Here is a 20,304-nt window from a genome sequence, read left to right as displayed (position 1 = left end):
AGAATTGCTTGTGGTCCTAGCTCTGATTCCAGCGTCCCATCCATTATGCTCCAACCCATGAATACTTGCCACTATTCTAGCCCATAGCTTCTCTTTCTCCAAGGGGAATCTCCACAACCACTTTCCCAACAAAGTCATATTCCTAAGCCCCAAACCACCATATGTCTTACTCCTACAAACTATCTCCCAGCTAACTCTATGATCCCTCTTTTCCTCTCCCGATTCCCACAAGAAATCTCTCATTAACTTCTCCAATTTATTAGCAACCTTCACTAGGATTTTAAACACCGACAGGAAAAAGATAGGTAAATTAGCAAGCGTGGCCTTAATAAGAGTAATTCTCCCACCAAGAGAGAGGTAGTTCTTTTTCCATGGCACCAGTCTCTTTTCAAACATTTCCACCACCGGGTTCCAAAAGCTCTCTCTCATAGGATTATCACCTAAAGGCAACCCTAAGTAGTTCAAAGGCCACCATGAGACTTCACACCCCAGCACTTCAGCACTCTCCCTGATCTCTCCCTCCTCCAAATTCACCCCCACAACACAGCTTTTCCCAAGGTTAACCTTTAAGTTGGATATTTGCTCAAACAGTTGTATCACCGACTTCAAATTCCTGATAAAGCTCACATTATCGCCTTCACAAAACATAATCGTGTCGTCAGCAAACTGCAAGTAAGGGGGGTTTCCACCCTCCCAACTCTCCAGCCTCTAATAAGCCCCCTAAAATGTGCTCTGTGAATCAGTTTCCCCAAAACCTCCGCAATTAGAATGAACAAGAAAGGAGAAGGGGGGTCTCCTTGTCTTATACCTCTACTGGTTGGAAAGAAGTCTACCACTGTCCCATTCACTAGCACTGAGTAATGACAATTCCAGACACAACCCATAATCCACTTACACCATCTATCCCCGAACCCAAATTTAGTCAAAACTTTCCTCAAAAATTCCCAGTCCACCAAGTCATAAGCCTTTTCCAAGTCCAACTTACAAACCACTCCCTTCTTCTTATCCCCCCTCTTAAGGTTCTCCACATTCTCATTAGCAATTAAAATTTGATCAGTAATTTGTCTTCCATTCACAAAAGCTCCTTGGTAGTGTGCCATGATATCTGGCAAAACCTTCTTCAGCCTCAAAGACAACACTTTTGCAATGATCTTATATGAGCTATTAACCAAGCTAATTGGCCTAAAATCCTTCGGGTGGGAAGCATCTTTCTTTTTTGGAATTAAAGCTATAAATGTAGAGTTCACACCCGGATTGACAATTCCTCTCCTGAAAAACTCCTCAAACACCCGCAAAAGATCATCTTTCAGAATATCCCAACAGTCCTGATAAAAAGCCATTGTAAGCCCATCCGGCCCTGGGGCTTTTGTTCTATCCATAGAAAATACAGCCTCCTTGATCTCTTCTAAACTAAAGCTTCTCTCCAACCTTCTATTGTTCTCCACCCCTACATCTGGCCAATCCAATCCTTCTACCCACACATTTCTACACATAGGCCTTCTTAGAATAGATTTGAAGTGCTCCACACAAGCCCCAGCAATCTCCTCTTGATGTACTAGCTCAACTCCATCTACTACCAGTTTCGAGATCAGGTTCTTCCTTCTCCTGCCATCTGCTAGAGAGTGGAAAAACCTAGTGTTTCTGTCCCCCTCTTGCACCCCTTTACACCCCTACGTTCAGGACTGCTATCAGTCTTGAACCCTAATGGATTTCAGGTTCGAAAATAGAAGAAAAGGTATAGAGAAGAGAGGAAAAAGAGAGAAAAGAGAACAGCAAAACACAAGAGTTCAAAGGAGGAACAGAAGCTTAATGTTCTGCCGCCGCCACTTTATTTAGTATTTATATGTTATGCTCATTACATGGAAAGGACATATCTGCCCTTAGTATTTACATAACAAATAGAACAAAATAAGACCGAAATAAATAACAACTGAAATAACTAACTGACCACCAACTAACCCTAGAAAGACCAGAACACCTTCTACCCTACGAACATAGTGGGACCATATCTGTGGGGCCCACATCAGTGTTCTCTACACTCCCCCTCAAGTTGGGAATAAATGTTATCATTCCCAACTTGGATAAATCCGTCTCTAGTTTCTTCCTTGGTACAGCTTTAGTGAGGATATCTGCTAGCTGCATGTTGGAGTGATGTACGGAAGACACACTTCTTGTGATGAGACCCTCTCTCGTACAAAATGTCGATCAACTTCAATATGTTTAGTTTTGTCATGCTGCACCAGATTGTGTGCTATATTAATAGCCGCTTGATTATCACAATACAGCATCAGAGGCTTCTCATACTCAATACCCAACTCCTCAATTAGTGATCTAAACCATAGAATTTCAGCTACTCCGTTAGCCATTGACCTGTATTCAGCTTCAACACTAGATCGGGAGACAACACTCTGTTTTTTACTCCTCCAAGAGACAAGGTTACCTCCCACAAGGGCACAATATCCAGAGGTAGACCTTCTATCATCAACACTCCCAGCCCAATCGGCATCCGTATAGACCTCCACCTTCATGTGGTCATTGTTCTTGAACAATATACCTCTACCCGAGCATCTCTTCAAGTATACTAATATTCTTTCTGCTACAAGAAGGTGTGTGGTTCTAGGAGAATGCATGTACTGACTGACAACACTAACTGCATAACTGATATATGGCCGAGTGAGGCAGAGATATAGGAGCTTTCCCACTAATCGCTGGAACATAACTTTGTCTTCAAGAGGCTCCCCACTCTCTGCACTAATCCTGTGGTTTTGTTCAATGGGTGTATCTGCAGACTTGACACCTAACTTTTCAGTTTCCGCCAACAGATCTAGAACATATTTCCTCTGAGAGACAAAGATCCCCTGTTTAGATCTAGCAACCTCAATACCAAAAAAATACCGTAGTGCACCAAGATCTTTCACCTCAAACTCTTGATGAAAGAGCTGTTTGAGGGACTCAATCTCATGGTAGTCATTTCCTGTCACCACAATATCATCAACATATACTGCAAGTAGTGTCAAAGAGGACTCCACCCTCTTGATGAACAGTGTATGATCTGATTGGGCCTGTACATAACCGAACTTCCCAAGGGCTAGTCTGAATCTATCGAACCAAGCTCTAGGTGATTGCTTCAAACCATACAATGCCTTATTGAGCTGGCAGACTTTCTTACCTGTCTCTATATCATAGAATCCAAAAGGCAACTGCATGTAAACCTCTTCCTGCAGGTCTCCATTAAGAAAAGCATTTTTAACGCCCATTTGGTACAAAAGTCAAGTGTGGCTTGCTGCAAGAGATAATAGAACTCGAATGGTGGTCATCTTGGCTACCGGGGAAAATGTCTCCAAGTAATCTATACCATAAGTCTGGGTGAACCCTTTTGCAACTAGCCGAACTTTGTACCTCTCAATGAAGCCATCCGCATTATGCTTCACAGTAAATACCCATCTGCAGCCAACTGGTTTCTTTTCTTTGGGCAGATCAACTAGCTCCCAGGTATTATTTTTCAACAGGGCATCCATTTCAACTTGCATTGCACCTCTCCACTCCGGGATTGATAGGGCTTCTTGCACTGTTCTTGGAAAAGGGACATTAGCAACGGAAGTAAGATAGGACCTGTAGGAGGGAGATAGGCGATCATATGATAAAAAAATGGGAAATGCAGTGGGTTGTAGATGTGGTGCAATGTCGTTTTCCTTTACGGATGGCAATGGGAAGGTCAAGGTCGTCTGCAGGGGGTGAAGTGGCAACAATGGAAGAGGTTGGAGCTGGCCTGGACTGTTGATGACCAGGATCAACCTGCCTGCATCGCCTGTGATAGACTCTCAAATCCTGATCCCTCTGACTACCCTCACTACTGCAGCCCTCATCACCCAATGGAATAGGTAAAGGAACAGCCTCAAAAGTATTAACCCTACCCTCACTGCGCTCCCCCTGAAGAAAATGACCCAAATCCCCACTCTCACTGCTCTCCCCCTGAGGAGAAACCCGAGAATAGTAAGGTGTCTCATCAAAAAAAGTGACATCCATGGAGACAAACTTCTTCCCTAAGACAAGATCATAGCAGCAATAACCCTTTTGAGTTTGTGCATAACCAAGAAAGATGCATTTGGAGGCCTTAGGTTCGAACGTGGAGTGATGGGGTCCAAGAAGCTGAACAAAACAGGTACAACCAAATGTTTTAAGGGGAACAATAAACAACTCCTCATTTGGGTATAGAAGGGAAAAAGGAGGTTTCATATCAAGAACCCGAGAAGGAACCCGATTAATAAGATACCGTCGTGAGGATAGCATCACCCCAGAAGCGAATAGGGACATTGGAGGTAAACATAATACTTCTAGCCACCTCCAAGATATGCCTATACTTCCTTTCTGCAACCCCATTCTGTTGAGGTGTATAAGGGCAAGTGCTCTGGTGGATAACCCCATGATTAAGAAGGTAAGATGCCAATGGCTTAGCAAAGTATTCATTCGCCTTATCAGATCTAAGAACTTTGATCTTGGCATCAAACTGAGTTAGGATCATTTGGTGGAAGTTTTTGGGTCAGGGCGAGAACCTCATCTCGTGAACGCATAAGATAAACCCCAGAAAACCGATTATGGTCATCAACAAATAACAAAAAATATTTGTACCCACCCATAGAAGGGATGTGATATGGCCCCCAAACATCAGTATGCACAATATCAAAAGAACTATTACTTATTCAATGAATAAGAGTTTCTACAATGTTTAGCAAACTCACAATTTTCACATTTCAACTGGGACAACTCAACAGACCCAAACAAAGTAGAAAACAGACTCTTTAAGGACTGAAAAGACAAATGACCCAATCGGTTATGCTTTGGCATAACCGGACTCACAATTTGAGAAACAAGTGACTTCTTATCCACTGACTCTTCCCGACGAGAACTCTCCCCGAGTAGATAGATCTCATTCGTCTCATGGCCAATCCCAATCACCTTCTTCGTCTCCAGGTCATGAAAAACACATCGGTCAAGAAAGAAAGTTACTGAGCAGTTCATATGTTTGATAATACTACTAATTGAAATAAGGTTAGTATCAAGTTTAGGAACATGCAAGACAGAAGACAAGGAGATAGTATTCAACAGTTTGATGTCACCCTTGCCAGAAATGGGGACAAGAGAGCAAGCCATCAGCAATAGATACTTTATCCCTACCAGAAGATAAATGATAAGTGGTAAACAATGAAGGCAAGCTAATCATATGGTCGGATGCACCTGAATCTATTACCCAACAGGGTTCAGTAGTACCTGGAGCCGAGGCATGGTAGGCTGAGGCTCGAGTACCTAAATGTGCAAAAGCAGATGTGGCAGGGGTTGATGGTGACTGCAGTGACTGCGGTGACTGAGCTGAGTTGCCAACTTCCTTTTCCAACTGTATTAGAGCAGCCCGAACTGCAGCTAAGGTCTCTAAGGGTGTGCCTCTTGTGCCAGACGAGGATGTTGAATCAGTAGTCACGGCCACATGAGCATTACCCTTCTTGCTTCTCAACTTTGCCAGAACCAAATGAGGATGCAGCTTCCAACATGTTTCTTTTGTATGTTTAGGTTTCTTACAATGCTCACATACCACATCCCTTTTATCTTCCTTCTTCCTGTCCCTCTCTGAATCACCCCCTGATTTGGGTTTAACAGCTACAAGGGCCGGTGTAAGAGGCTGAGGTTGCATCATGACTTTCCTCCCGGTCTCTTCACTATGCACTAAGGAGTATGCCTGAGAGAGGGTCACACTATCTCTGGTCAAAATCTGTTGCTGCACAATATCATACTCTAAATTCAGGCCTACCAGAAACTCAAAACACCTTGTTTGTCTCGATGTGCTTTCTATGGATCTGTGCATCTTTGGGACTCTCCCACTCAAAAGTCTCTAAGTGATCAATCTCATGCCACAGGGACTTCAAGGTAGAGAAGTAGACCGAAACCGGTTTCTCTCCTTGTTTAAGGGTATTCACTTCGCATTTCAATTCATATGAACATTAAGGGGTTGGGAGTAAGTTTCTTTCATAACATCCCATATCTCCTTGGTTGTATTTGCCCACAAGTAATTTTGGCTGATATGAGGTTGCATGAATTACACAGCCATGTCATAACCAAGTAGTTTTCTTGGACCCACTTGGTATACATGGGGTTTCCCTTGGAGGGTTCTTTCACATCTCCCAAGAGATGCCCTACCTTACCCCTTCCCCCAATAGCCATCATGGCTGATTGGGCCCATTCCAAATAGTTTGATCCATCAAATCTTACGGTTGTAATCTGAAAACCTGTCTCAGAAACACCACCATAACTGTTGTTCCCAAAACTGCCTTCTGCTTGATTCTTAAACTCCATTTCGGTCAAGAACCAGTAGTCTCAAAATTAGGGTTACTACAGTCAAAAACAGCACTTAGACTATCAACTACAATCACAAAATCAGTATAGAACCAATCTGTATTCACGATAGATGTGCATGAAACAAGTATAAGTCTGATCTGAAACCAATTAGCAAACACAACAGCAACAGTTCGTACAGTTTTCACCCCTTAGAAGAGTTTGAAGCCCCCCAAAAAAATCTGAAAACAGTTTGGAGAATAACCTGATATGAAGAGAATGTTGTTCGCTGCCTTCCAAGGTTACCCGAACCCTAGCCTTCTCTGATTCTTCCTGATCACCAACACTCTACAACCGTGGCAAATCTTCAAATAGCTGCTAAACCCTTTGGCGATCTCCAAAAATCAGTCAATGAACTCTACTTTCTCAGCTTCCAGCCTTAGATGGTTCTCATGTGGTCGACTGGACTAGACTCACATGAGAAACCATCGCTCTGATACCAAGTAGGCGTTCAGGACTGCTATTAGTCTTGAACCCTAATGGATTTCAGGTTCGAAAATAGAAGAAAAGGTATAGAGAAGAGAGGAGAAAGAGAGAAGAGAGAGCAGTAGAACACAAGAGTTGAGAGGAACAGAAGCTTAATGTTCTGCCGCCGCCGCCACTTTATTTAGTATTTATAGGTTATGCTCATTACATGGAAAGGACAAATCTGCCCTAAGTATTTACATAACAAATAAAACAAAATAAGACTGAAATAAATAACTGAAATAACTAACTGACCACCAGCTAACCCTAAAAAGACTAGAACACCTTCTACCCTACGAACACAGTGGGACCATAGCTGTGGGGCCCACATCAGTGTTCTCTACAAACCCAAATTAACCCAACTTAACACATAAATGATGAGAAGTAACATATGTACATTTAGGACTTCGGTGGTTAGAGGGAAAGGTGCTGGAAAAGCTTTTCTTTCAATCTTTCAGATCAAGCTTTTGTAATATCAATCTAGGTCCAAGAAACAGTAGTAATATAATAATTAGGAATACAAACAGTAATATGACTACTGCAGCAGTGTAGCAATTGAGAGAGAGGTGCAAGTCATGAAGGGGCGTACCATTTTTTCCTATCAAAAAAAAAAGAAAAGAAAAGAAAAAAGGCATACCATTTTTTTATGAATAAAGGCACACCATTTTTTAAATTTAGCCATCACATGCCATGTCACATTTCTTATGAGATACAATTCTCGGACCTTTATTTAGAGAAAAATATGATTCTTTTACTTGCTTTCAGATGTTATTTTCAATGCCATTTGCATAATCTTCCAGTATAACAGTTTAATCTATTTATTTTCTTTTAATATTACAAATATAAATCAATTGTATTATTAAAATGCATGTATTAAAAAACATAGAATGAAATATACAAAAGTAAGTATTCAAGGTTTGTTCGCATAGGTTTATTTGAAAGTTTAAATCCTTATCAAACTACCCATAAGTTGAAAGTGAAACCGTATGTAACTTCATTCACCCACCCACCACAAAACCAGCATCTACTTTGACCAATCCAATTCATTGATGCGAAAACAAATGCTCTAAATCTGAAAGTCCATATGATAAGCAGAGATTTGGTAGCTAGCTACTTCTTGTACAAAATAAAGTTTTGGGTATTAACCATGATAATAAATTTAATTTTGAAAAGGCTGGAAACCAGCTAGAAAGGAAACCACCTTTGTGCCTAAATCAGTCAATGCTATGGCCATGTTGTTCTTTGCAATCTCAAAGTTTGGAGACACAGCCAAACACCTGGTACAAAACAGAGACACCAGGCACATATAGAATCAACAATAAACATGAGCATACATGCAAAGTCTGTAAAGCAACAATGACATAACTAATTAGCGGACTACCTCTCATAGCAGGCAATAGCTGACTCCAAGTCCCCACGGTTTTTATAAATGACACCCATGTTGCAATATGCTTCTGCATACATGGGCCTCTGCTGTGCAGCTTTCTCATAGCAACTAAGAGCCAAATCATATTGCATCATCTCTGAATAGACAACTCCAAGGTTATAGTATGCAGGCTGCATATAAAGACTTGATCATTTAGAAATAAAACCAGTAGTATCAAGTATACAAAATGGTTACTAGAGTAAAAGTGATAGCATCAAGAAAAATGACAACAAGATCAGAGCTTACAGCATAGTTTGGATCTATTTTAAGAGCTTCGGTATATTTATTGATTCCCTCTTGAGTGTTTCCAGCAAGCTTTAAGCTGGTTCCAAGGTCTGTTAAGACAATTGCCAGGCATTCTGCAGCTAACTTGTATGAAGGATCAGCAACCAAGGCTTTCTGATATGACTGTAGCAAGAAAGCTTTTTAAGGAACATAATACATTTCACAAGCATAAAATTTGCCAAACAGCATAAATCATAAGTCATTATGGCAGAAAACATAGGAAATCACTCATAGCACAGTTATGGTGAGTAGCTTGGAATGGAGAACCACAATAAGATACAAAATATCTTCCAGAAAAACTATGAATATGTATACTGACAAGTGTAGTGAGCTCTTGGGAAGGACCACTTGCCCTAAGTACTCAACCAGCACGTGTTATGGACCCGCTTATGGAGAAGACTCACCAACGTAGCCAGCGGCAACAGTAAGCCCAGCCCAGCCCATTTACTTCGGCGCAACTCAGCCCATCTACTTTGGCAGCAGCAGTGGGCTTACTTCAGCAACAGCAGTGGGGCCCAGCCCACCTACGTCGACAGCACTTATATTATCTTGTTACCTACCTATCTTATCTTGTTACCACATTAGATTAGGACTTACTTGTTAGATCAGAATAAGGAGCGACTTACTCTTGTTAGATTAGAAGGTCTCCACGTCCAACTAGGAGTGGGACTATTGTAATCTTCTCCTATTTAAGGAGACCCTAGTGAGGAATAAAGGCATCGAATATTCAGTCTCAAGAAAGTAGGAGAGTTGGTGATCTCTTGAACAAATCACCTCCGCCCAAGAAGACCAAGATAGGTACCTCACGCAAGGGGAGAGACAAAGGGAAACAGGAAGGTTTTCCCGTGGATCGCCCCGTGACTAGATCCAGAACAGCTATCATCTCGAGTCCATGAGCTTGAACACCGCGTCACAGAAACCAATTCCGAGGTCCAAGAGATCAAGGATGAAGTCAGAGAGCTTCGACACCTAATGGAGCTGTTCCTTTCTAACAGAGAAAGGAACGCCGACGAAGCAGCAGCCACCAGCAATCGACCGTCAGAATCATCCAATGAACAGCAGACCACCGGTCAAGGAGCCACCATTATTCCAAAATATAGCAGATTGGAGTTCCCGTCCTACAACGGCAACGGAGATCCCCTGGGTTGGTTGCATAGGTGCGAACAGTTTTTTCGCAACCAACGGACTGATGACCACGACAAGGTTAGCCTGGCTGCCTTCCACTTAACAGAAGAAGCCCAGCTCTGGTTCTACCGATTGGAACAAGAAGAACCCAGGCTCGGCTCGGCACAGTTCAAGTCATATTGCCTTCTTAGGTTCGGACCTCCGCTGACAAGTAACCCCTTGGGCGAGCTGATCAATCTCAAACAAACAGGGACAGTGGCAGAGTACCAACACCAGTTCCAAACCCTCCTCGCCAAAGCATCATCCGTGCACCCGGATCAGCAGGTAGACATGTTCACAGTCGGATTATCAGAACCCCTGAGGGTGGACATAGAGATGCAGAACCCTCCAAATCTAGTAACAGCCATGAACCTAGCCCATGCGTTCGAGCGCAAGTTGCAACTCAGCCGCGGAACCATCAGCCCGGGGCGACCACTGTCCTCATGGGCTCCCCCGAGATCAGCCGTAGCAAATCTCCTTCCTTCGGCCAATAGAGAACAGAAGACCCACTCAAGCAATACCCCCAGACCAGCGACAAGCGTAGGGAGCAGCGTAGTGGCCCCTCCCATTAAGAGATTGTCTAGAGCGGAAATGGCCGAACGACGGGCGAAGGGCCAATGCTTTAATTGCGACGACCTCTATTCAGTCGGGCATCGGTGGAAGAGGCTCTTCTGCCTCCTGGTAGATGAGCAAGGAGAGGACGATGAAGAAACCACTACGTTCAGGCCAGAGATCTCCCTCCATGCCATTACCGGCATTAAGAACTCTCAGACCATGCAGTTGCAGGCCCGGATCACAGGCCAACCAGTGCGGATACTCGTAGATTCAGGGAGCACGCACAACTTCGTGAATGAGCACGCCACCCTGCAATTCAATCTACCAATCGAACCCCATCCACAGCTCCAGGTAGCCGTCGCGAATGGCGAAAGAATCCATAGCCCTGGAATCTGCAAGAATGTCTAGATACAGGTGGACTCTGAACTCTTCTTTGCCGACTTATTTGTACTGTCCTTGGATGGGTTCGATCTTGTCCTCGGGATCAAATGGCTGATCACCCTAGGCCCAATTCTATGGGACTTCAGCGCACTAACCATGACTTTCCATTTGAATGGAAAGCAAGTCTCGTGGCAAGGTTGTAAAGAAAAGGCAAAATACCACAGGCTCATACACTCCAAGCAGAAACCATGCAGACAACAGCCATGGAAAAACTCCTTGCTGAGTTTTCAGATGTATTCCAAGAACCAAAGGGCCTTCCCTCTCCCAGAGCTTGCGATCACCGAATCCCTATGGTAGCAGGCTCCGAACCAGTCGTCGTCAGGCCATATCGCTACCCACATCTACAGAAGGACGAGATCAAACAACAATGCTCCAAGATGCTGAAACAAGGGATTATACGAACCAGCCATTCCCCCTTCACATCACCAGTCCTTTTGGTAGCAAAACAGAATGGATCATGGCGGTTTTGCGTTGACTACAGGGAACTCAACAGCCGGACGATCAAGGATAAATTCCCCATTCCCGTCGTCGATGAACTGTTGGACAAACTACATGGGGCCCAATACTTCTCCAAACTAGACCTCCGGTCCAGATACTTCCAGGTCCAAATGGCTCCCGAAAATGTGGAAAAAACCGCTTTTCGCACCCACCATGGCCACTTTGAATTCCTAGTCATGCCATTTGGTCTCACAAATGCCCCATCCACGTTTCAGTCATTGATGAACGAGGTATTCCAGCCCCAACTGCGCAAGTTTGTCTTAGTCTTCTTTGACGATATCCTCGTATATAGTAAATCATGTGTGGAGCATGTACATCATCTACGGATCGTATTCAAGCTCCTACGACTACACAGACTCTTTCTCAAACGTCCTAAGTGCTACTTCGAAGAGCGGCAGGTGCTATACCTGGGCCACGTCATCCACGGACAAGGGGTCACAGTAGACAACTCCAAGATTCAGGCTATCAAGGAGTGGCCACGACCCCAAAATGTCAAGGCTTTGCGCGGGTTCCTCAGGCTGACCAGCTACTACCGTAAATTTGTACGAAATTATGGACTGCTAGCTGCCCTATTAACTAATTTGCTCAAAAAGAATTCCTTCCGATGGGACAATACAGCGGAGGCAGCCTTCGTGACATTAAGAGACGCCCTGACCTCCACTCCAGTTCTACAATTACCAAACTTTGGCCTCGAGTTTACCGTCCAATGTGATGCATCTGGTAGTGGTATTGGGGCCCTCTTACAACAGCAGGGACACCCAATCGCCTTCTTCAGTCGCAAGCTGGCCGATCGGCATATGAAGCTACCAGCCTATGAGCACAAGCTAATCGGACTAGCCAGGGCCGTGCAGCACTGGAGGCCGTATTTGTGAGGATGGCCATTCGTTGTCAAAACCGATCACTACAGTCTCAAGTACTTGTTGGAACAGCGGCTCACCACGTCCCCTCAGCAGCACTGGGTTCGCAAGCTGCTTGGGTTCGACTTCCAAGTAGAATATAAGGCAGGCTCCTCAAACCGCGCAGTCGATGCCCTCTCTAGACGCGATGAGGAAGGAATGTCCTTGTACGGGCTATCCCAACCACATCTCTCTCTTAGACGACATCAAGTAGGCCCTACCACAGTCATCCGAATGGACCCCTCTTGTACAGAAAATACAGTTCGGAACTGCCAATCCCAACTGGTCCTTTCATGATGGCCTGGTCCTATACAAGGGACGGGTCTACCTCCCACCTGGGTTTCCCTTAATCTACTCCATCATTTCGAACATCCACAACTCCACCCATGAGGGCGTTCAGAAGACACCGCATCGTGTCCGGTCTGATTTCCATTGGTCTGGTATGAAAGCTTCTATCCGAGATTTTGTCCAAAACTGCTCCACATGCCAGCAGCATAAATGGGAGAACTTGCACCCGGCAGGCCTCCTTCAACCCCTTTCGATCCCCACTCAGATCTGGGCCGACATATCCATGGATTTCATCAAAGGACTGCCCAAGGTAGATGGAAAACCAGTCATGTTCGTAGTGGTAGACCGCTTCTCCAAATACGCCCACTTCACTCCCCTCTCACACCCATACAGTGCCGCCTCCGTCGCCCTCGCCTTCTTCACACACATTGTCAGGTTACACGGGCTGCCTGAATCCATTGTCTACGACAGGGACCCGGTTTTCACTAGTGCGTTTTGGAGGGAGTTGTTCCGCCTTCATGGCACCACCTTGGCCTTCTCTTCTACATATCATCCACAGACCGACGGCCAGACGGAAGTGGTCAACAGCACAATAGAAATGTATCTTCGATGTTTCGTGGGTGACCAACCGAGACGGTGGGTGGACTGGCTGCCTTGGGCCGAGTATTGCTACAACACTGCCTACCATTCTTCCCTCGGCATGACCCCTTTCCGCGTCGTCTATGGCCGGGACCCCCCTCGCTTACTGTCCTACAAACCAGGCTCTACCCGTTTGGAGGCAATTGACCACTCCTTGCAGGAATGCGACGCCCTTCTCGCCGACATCCACCTTCGCCTACAACAAGCTCAGCTCCGCATGAAGCACACTTATGACCAGCGCCATCGGGAGCTAAAACTTGAACTAGGGCAATACGTTTGGTTGAAGCTGCAGCCCTATAAGCAACGCTCCTTACGCCACAAGGCCACATCTAAACTAGGCCCTAAATTTTTTGAGCCCTTCAAGGTCCTACGGCGGATTGGCTCGGTTGCATACCAGCTCGAGTTACCAGCAAACAATCGACTTCACGATGTTTTCCACGTCTCCCTGCTGAAACCGTTTATAGGCATCCCTCCGGACCAAGTTCCCACCCTGCTGCCCCTACAGGACGACAAACTTGTCCCTGAACCAATAGCTTTGCTCCACTCCCGCATCACTGGGGGCACTCCCAAAGTTTTGGTCGAATGGGCCAACCTACCCCCAACCGAAGCCACTTGGGTTCCCTTGGCCGAACTTCGAGAGACTTTTCCTGACTTCGAGCTTGTGGACAAGCTCTTAGTCCAGGAGGGGTGTAATGTTATGGACCCGCTTACGGAGAAGACTCGCCAACGTAGCCAGCGGCAACAGTAAGCCCAACCCAGCCCATTTACTTCAGCAACAGCAATGGGGCCCAACCCACTTACGTCAACAGCACTTATCTTATCTTGTTACCTACCTATCTTATCTTGTTACCACATTAGATTAGGACTTACTTGTTAGATCAGAATAAGGAGCGACTTACTCTTGTTAGATTAGAAGAAGGTCTCCACGTCCAACTAGGAGTGGGACTATTGTAATCTTCTCCTATTTAAGGAGACCCTAGTGAGGAATAAAGGCATCGAATATTCAGTCTCAAGAAAGTAGGAGAGTTGGTGATCTCTTGAACAAATCACCTCCGCCCAAGAAGAGCAAGATAGGTACCTCATGCAAGGGGAGAGACAAGGGGAAACAGGAAGGTTTTCCCGTGGATCGCCCCGTGACTAGATCCTACTCACGAGCCCTCAACAGCATGCCTAGGAGGGCCTATGATTCCCAAAGTATTTCACATGGATTCCATATATTTCCCTCATAAATAAAAATCAATTCAAGCCTTGTCCCAATTATATGGGGTTTGCTACGTGAATCCTGTTCCATCATTCCACCTTATTCAGTATCATGACTATTGTTAAAGTATGAACCCTCAAATCATTTTTCACTACTTCATGGGCTTCTTAAAGAAATATTTCTAGCAGGACCCAAGTTCCACCCATTTTGATGCAGCCCATGGATACTCTTAATTACCAAATGCCACAGTGTGTCTCTTTCCTTGCGAAACCTCCATAGCCATTTGCCCAAAAGTGCCTTGTTTTTCTCCTGTAGTCTCCCTATTCCCAACACACATCATCCCAATTCATGAGATCCTCCTTTTTATCCCCCCCCCCCCCAAAATCCCATAGAGAATTCCTAATTATCTTCTCTATTTTTTGGCACATTCTTCCGTGGGGCTTTAAAGACTGAAAGAAATAAATTGGTAGGTTGAACAGAGTTGTTGATCTAATTAACGCTACCCTCCCACCCTTCCACAGATAATTCTTTTTCCAGGTAGCCATTTTTTTCTCAAATCTTTCTATGATCACTTCCCAAAAGGACCCCTCCCTGAGATTTTCATATAGGAATAAAGCCTAAATACTTTTTTTTTATAATTGAAGTGCGATTTTATCAGCAACACGAGGTTTCTGCACACTCCCCTCTAATTCATTAACTCTATCTGCATTCCCACTAGACTACACTTTGCCAAATTGATCTTCAATCCTGAAATTCTCTCCACAATCTCAAGAATATTCCTTAGAGCTCTCACATCCTGAAGACCCAGTGTCATCAGCAAATTGTAAATGAGAAACCACTTGCTCTTACCTCCCCACCCTAAAACCTTTGAAGATTCCTCTCTCATCTGCTCTCTAGAAGAGCTTACTAAACATTTCTACACCCAAGATATTAAAAAAAAAAACAATGGAAATGAGGGTCTCCTTGTCATAAACCTCGAGTTGCTTCAAGGTTGTAGTGACTTGTGATGGAGTCGCTACACCCAAAACATTCAAAAACTGAATTAACCAAAACCAAAAATACTGAACCAAAAAAAAAAAAAACAAAAAAACAAAACCAAAATTTTTGGTTTGGTTTTAACCAAATACTGCTCACCCCTAACTTACTCTACCTCATTCCACAATATTATCCCTCTTACTCACTGGCAATATGGATCCACCACAACTACTGAAATTTAGAATAGAATATTTAGAAATAACAGTCATTTCATTAAGCATGTGTCCTGAACCTTTACTAATTGAGGATCATGTAACAATAGTTTTCAAGTGACTGGATTAAATGATTTATTGCTTCAATCTTTGGTGATTAAAATAAGTAAATAATAAATAATAAAATATTTGAGGGTACAGTAATCAACCCAACTTCAGTTTTGACCATTAAGGAGCTCAGAACCTCCTCAGTAATTTTATTCACTTAAAGGCAATGCTATAAATTATTCAGTTCAACCACTTAATCTGCTACTATCAAATGGCCCCTATTCCCCCTAAATGGAGGACCTCCATCCTCTTGTAGACCCTTTTAAGTTTAAAATTTGCTACTGGGTCCAACCGCATAGAAACCACCTTTCAACTGAGAAAATACTTTCTTTTTTTTTTTGAGAGAGAGAGAGAGAAGGTAAAGTATAATTGTATTAATATGAACAAAAAAAGTACAGTGAGATGATGTACTCAGGGACCAAAAAAAGCTGTCCCCTCTGACCTTGACCCCCCACCCTGCTTTACAAAAAGATTGTCATATACAAACTACCAAAAAAAAAAAAAACTCAAAACCTACACCTTAACAGCTTATGAGCAACCAACCATAAAATCATCTTTTTCAAATTTTCTGATAAATAGAATCAGCAGAACTAATCTTGGTTTTGAAGACCCGTGCGCTCCTTTCTTTCCGAAGACACCAAAATACCACCATGGGGTTATATTCCAGATCAGCTTTCCTCTTTTACTCAGTCCGTCCACCCTCCGACCTCTTATAAACTCCTCTGTTGATCCTGGGCAGCAACTTTGCACTTCAAATAAACATGAAATTTTGTTTCAAATCCCGTAAGTGAAACTACAGAACAGCAAGAGATGATCCACTGTTTCCAGCTTCCCTTCACAGTCCACACAATACACAGCTCCAGTTTTTTGACACTTAGTTCATCTGAATATACAATTACCCTTGTCATTTCTAAAAGGGTAAACGATTGAAGAAGTTGGCCCTTCTCTATCTTTGTTTCTGACAGAAGCCCATTATTAGTATACCTCCTACCCAAGTCAACCCCCAACCTATGCACAAAATTCCACATACATCCATTGGTCTAGGCTGCAAAACCTTCCAGCACCCTTACCACCATCTTCCTCAACGGCACCTTCAATTAAGACATCCATCCTCAGATTGTCAGGAACACTTCAACGCACCAAGACAGATGCATTCTAATGTTTCTACCCTCCCCCCCAATCAAAATACTTTACTACTACATTCACAAGGGGATCTAAGGACAGAATTCCATCATCTGTGTACTTCTTTCAATTTTTTTCCTAAAATCCCTCCACCTTTCCAATTTTCCATCTTCATTACTAAAAAAAATGGTCATGATTGAGTTTGGTTGATAATAATGGGTTCAGCTTACTCATAATGAGGCTCAAATCTCCATTTTTATTTATTCATTTAAATTGTTTCCCTAATCCCTACTTATTTTACTTCTTGCTTCACCATTTTCTATGTGAATTTTCAAAACCCCCTCCTCTACCCCTTTGCATTTGTCAAATTCCATTTCCAATAAAATCACATGAGTGACACTTTATAGAGTATCCCATGTTTGATGTTTCCACTTTCTATGACTTATTTAGTACACCATCTTTCATTTTTCCCAATTATGGTATTGATTTTTTGTGATGATTCTAATATATCCATCCTATCAATGTAAGGCCTAAAATCTTATTTTCCCATTTCTATGTGTTTTCAAAATTAAAAAAAAAAAAAACATTTTTACGATATCAACACTTCAATCATTTTATGAATCCTCTTAGAAAGGTGTTCCTCTTCCACCTTCGATCTTTAATTTCAAATTAGATTATTTTATGTCCATCATTATGTTTTTATATCCCCATTATATTTCTAAGTCTTGCTTCCAAATCTTTTAAATCAATTTTACATCAGCCTTGGGAATTCAGGCTGACAGGCACAATCCATGGCTGCACTTTGAATAGTTCATTTAACTGGGTGCCTAGCTGTGTCAATGGCCTAGTAGATTCATTACCAAAGGCAGAGGTGGTTAGACATGAATTAGAATGGGATTGTCCAGGGCTGTGGTTTAATTTCTAACAGCTGTAGTTGTTAATCTGTTTCCTTTATATGTACTGCTCTGTAGTGTGTCACTCTATTTGTAGCTGCTTTTCAAGTTTCCACTTCTATTTCTATCTAGATGACACGTTTTGCCCAAATTTCTTAAATGGGTGATGAGTCCATTTCTTGTTCATCCCTTGTGAGCACTCTCACAGGGGATAAAAGACTCTAAAAGCATCAAACCTGAAGACCATCAAATCTATCCATGTCAAATAGTGGACTTCAACAGTTTTGCAAGAGACCATGATTATTGTTGAGGTATGAAAGAATGTTGTTTGGAAATATTTATTTATGGAAAATCATTCTCTCTAAAATGCCAAAAATTGGAGACCAACTAATAGATTAAAAATGGCATATAAAATAGCAACAAACAATGAAACCATATTACAAGCATATATAAAAAAATCAATATTTATCTCTTGAATGAATAAGAAAAGGAAAAAAAAAACCATCTTCCCAACAATTGATGATGATGATGCAGTAATAAATAACAACATTGCAGATAACATACCTCAGCTGCCTCCAACAGACGACCCTCATCTTTGTACAGAATGCCACAGTACGTGAGAGCACATGCATTCTGTGGGTCCAGTCTGATGGCTTCTGCAAAACTCTCAAAAGCAAGTCGACCCATATTCTGCATCTGGAGACAGATTCCCTTGCCTATTAGAGCCTCAACATTCCCACTATCCCGGGCCAGGATAGCCTCATAGATAGCAAGGGCATCCACAAATTTATTCCTAGAACGTAGGATGTTGGCATAGGACAGATCATCCTTGGCTTCGAACTTCTTTCGGACAGGTGAAATGTACACTGGAGAAGCACTAGAATCAGCAGAAGTGTGTGGTGCTTTCAAGCTACCATTATCTCCAACTGAATCTCCATCCCTCCCATTGCCACCATCCATCTCCGTCCACGCCATCAAATCCAAAATGGCAACTCTAGTGTCCTGAATGAAACCATCACCAAAGATCGTTTCAGATTTTCACCATATATAGCATGTGTATGAACCTTGAAGCTTGACTAAAACAGAAGTTCAAACTAAATTTGCAAACAGAAATAGCAACCTAATAGTTCAGAGAAAATGCTGAGTTACAGACGCAAAGCACTTCAATAACAGACTAAGAAATTCAAGAAACATATAATGGGAACATTACTGTAGAGAATCCACGCCCAGAAACATGAAATGCAGCTGAGCGTCTGTGACATTTAAACAAGAAAATGCCCAAAAGAACTGAACCTAAAAACCCTAGAAATGGCCAGTTAATCATACTAACCAATACGACGAACCATGACCTACCTTTCCTTAATCAGAACTGTAACGTCCAATCCCACAAGCATTTCCTAATCACAACTTCTACAGAACCATAAAACTTGAACAAAATAAATAAATAAGCACTCACATCACCAAAACTACCCAATCCATCTAAACTCAAAAGAGAAAGTAAAGTAGAAGCACAATAAATAAATAAATAAGTATAAGATTAGGGATTAGCGAATAACACGATCCCCCCCCCCCAACCCCACTAAAAGTAAGAATCGAATTCAACAACAGAAGCAACAAAAAAAAAACAAACTAAAACAAAGCTACAAACTAGAGAGAAAGATATTAGATTAACTGAATAACATTAGGGATTCAGAAACTTACACTTGAGAGATGTGAACTGAGACTGGGAGCACTCAGACATACCGATGCTCTTTGGTGAGAGCTGTATCGCCGGAGCAGCAACGAAAGAAAGCCCTCCAAAGAAGAGAAAACGAAGTAGGATATGGGTATGTGTCTGCAAGGGTATGTGGGTATGTGTCTGCAACCGAGTCGAATAAAGAGGCAGAGGAGTGTGCGTCACTGTGCGAGCGTCGATGAGAGAGAGCGGGGCAGGAGGGGCTTGGGCGCGAGAGAGAGGGAATTTGGGCCTTTGGATGGTACGAGTGGAGTCCCGCCTCTCTCTCTCCGACACACTGGCTTGGTGTCCCCCCACAGCTGTTTTAATGTCCGTTCGTTAATTACAGCAACATTATATGATAGGGGACTGCTAGAACTACCCTGTTTTATTTGCAAAATTACGTCTAAAAGAGGGACTTTTCCCTTTTATTTTGGGCTGCTTTGTTTCCGTGTTCATTTGGTAATGGCTACCAACTGGGAACACAGAACCCATATCTCATCTGTGATCTCCCTCAATGGAAAATGCTAACGACATGTTAATGGGTTGGGCTGCTGAAGCTGAACCAATGGATGAGAATCCATGGTCTGTGCTGACTGCCAGGGCTAGGGTCTGGTTCGGGTCGGAGTACATCCAACCCTGAACCAATAAATAAATGTGCAAAATCAGATTGGCAGATGGTCTGTAATATTGTTTTGACCAAATTATTAATCGAGACTATAGCTCAATATATTTAACAGTTATACTCTTAAGACTCAGTTTCAAAAGAATACAAATACAAATATATATAGTATAAATACATAAAAATAATACAAAATATAAAGTTGTGCACTCTATATATTTATATTTATACTCCTTCCAAACTGAACCTAACATGTAATTAGAGAAGGCAATTTTGATCCTTTCCAGCCCCACCCAGCTTCGGTCGGGGTGAATTCCAGGGAAATATGAAACTTTGGAGATCAGGGATAGGACTGGAATGGCATTTGCCCTCCCTACCTCGATTCCAACCCTATATAGCTGTTAATATTATATCAT

General features: G+C 42.9%; 1 protein-coding gene across 2 annotated transcripts in view; it reads right to left on the bottom strand.

The window, feature by feature from the left end:
- The window catches only part of SPY (Tetratricopeptide repeat (TPR)-like superfamily protein), a 63,956-nt gene extending 44,180 nt beyond the window's left edge, over positions 1 to 19,776 (bottom strand). Inside the window, exons 1-5 of one of the 2 annotated variants that reach the window (XM_088950192.1) lie at positions 19,254 to 19,776; positions 18,117 to 18,554; positions 8,522 to 8,683; positions 8,231 to 8,406; positions 8,051 to 8,126 (exon numbers count right to left, since the gene is read on the bottom strand). In XM_088950192.1, coding sequence (XP_088806318.1) covers positions 8,051 to 8,126; positions 8,231 to 8,406; positions 8,522 to 8,683; positions 18,117 to 18,527 — 825 coding nt within the window. In that variant the 5' untranslated portion in view covers positions 18,528 to 18,554; positions 19,254 to 19,776. The remainder of the gene's footprint in view (positions 1 to 8,050; positions 8,127 to 8,230; positions 8,407 to 8,521; positions 8,684 to 18,116; positions 18,555 to 19,253) is intronic. The other variant, XM_088950191.1, reaches the window with a different exon arrangement.
- Between the last annotated feature and the right edge of the window lie 528 nt (positions 19,777 to 20,304).

This window comes from Nelumbo lutea, chromosome 6, assembly GCF_056320005.1.
Source record: "Nelumbo lutea isolate HS-2025 chromosome 6, American lotus-T2T, whole genome shotgun sequence".
NCBI classification, from domain to species: Eukaryota; Viridiplantae; Streptophyta; class Magnoliopsida; order Proteales; family Nelumbonaceae; genus Nelumbo; species Nelumbo lutea.
Note: the sequence above shows the minus strand (reverse complement) of the source record. Positions and strands in the feature narration are given on the sequence as shown.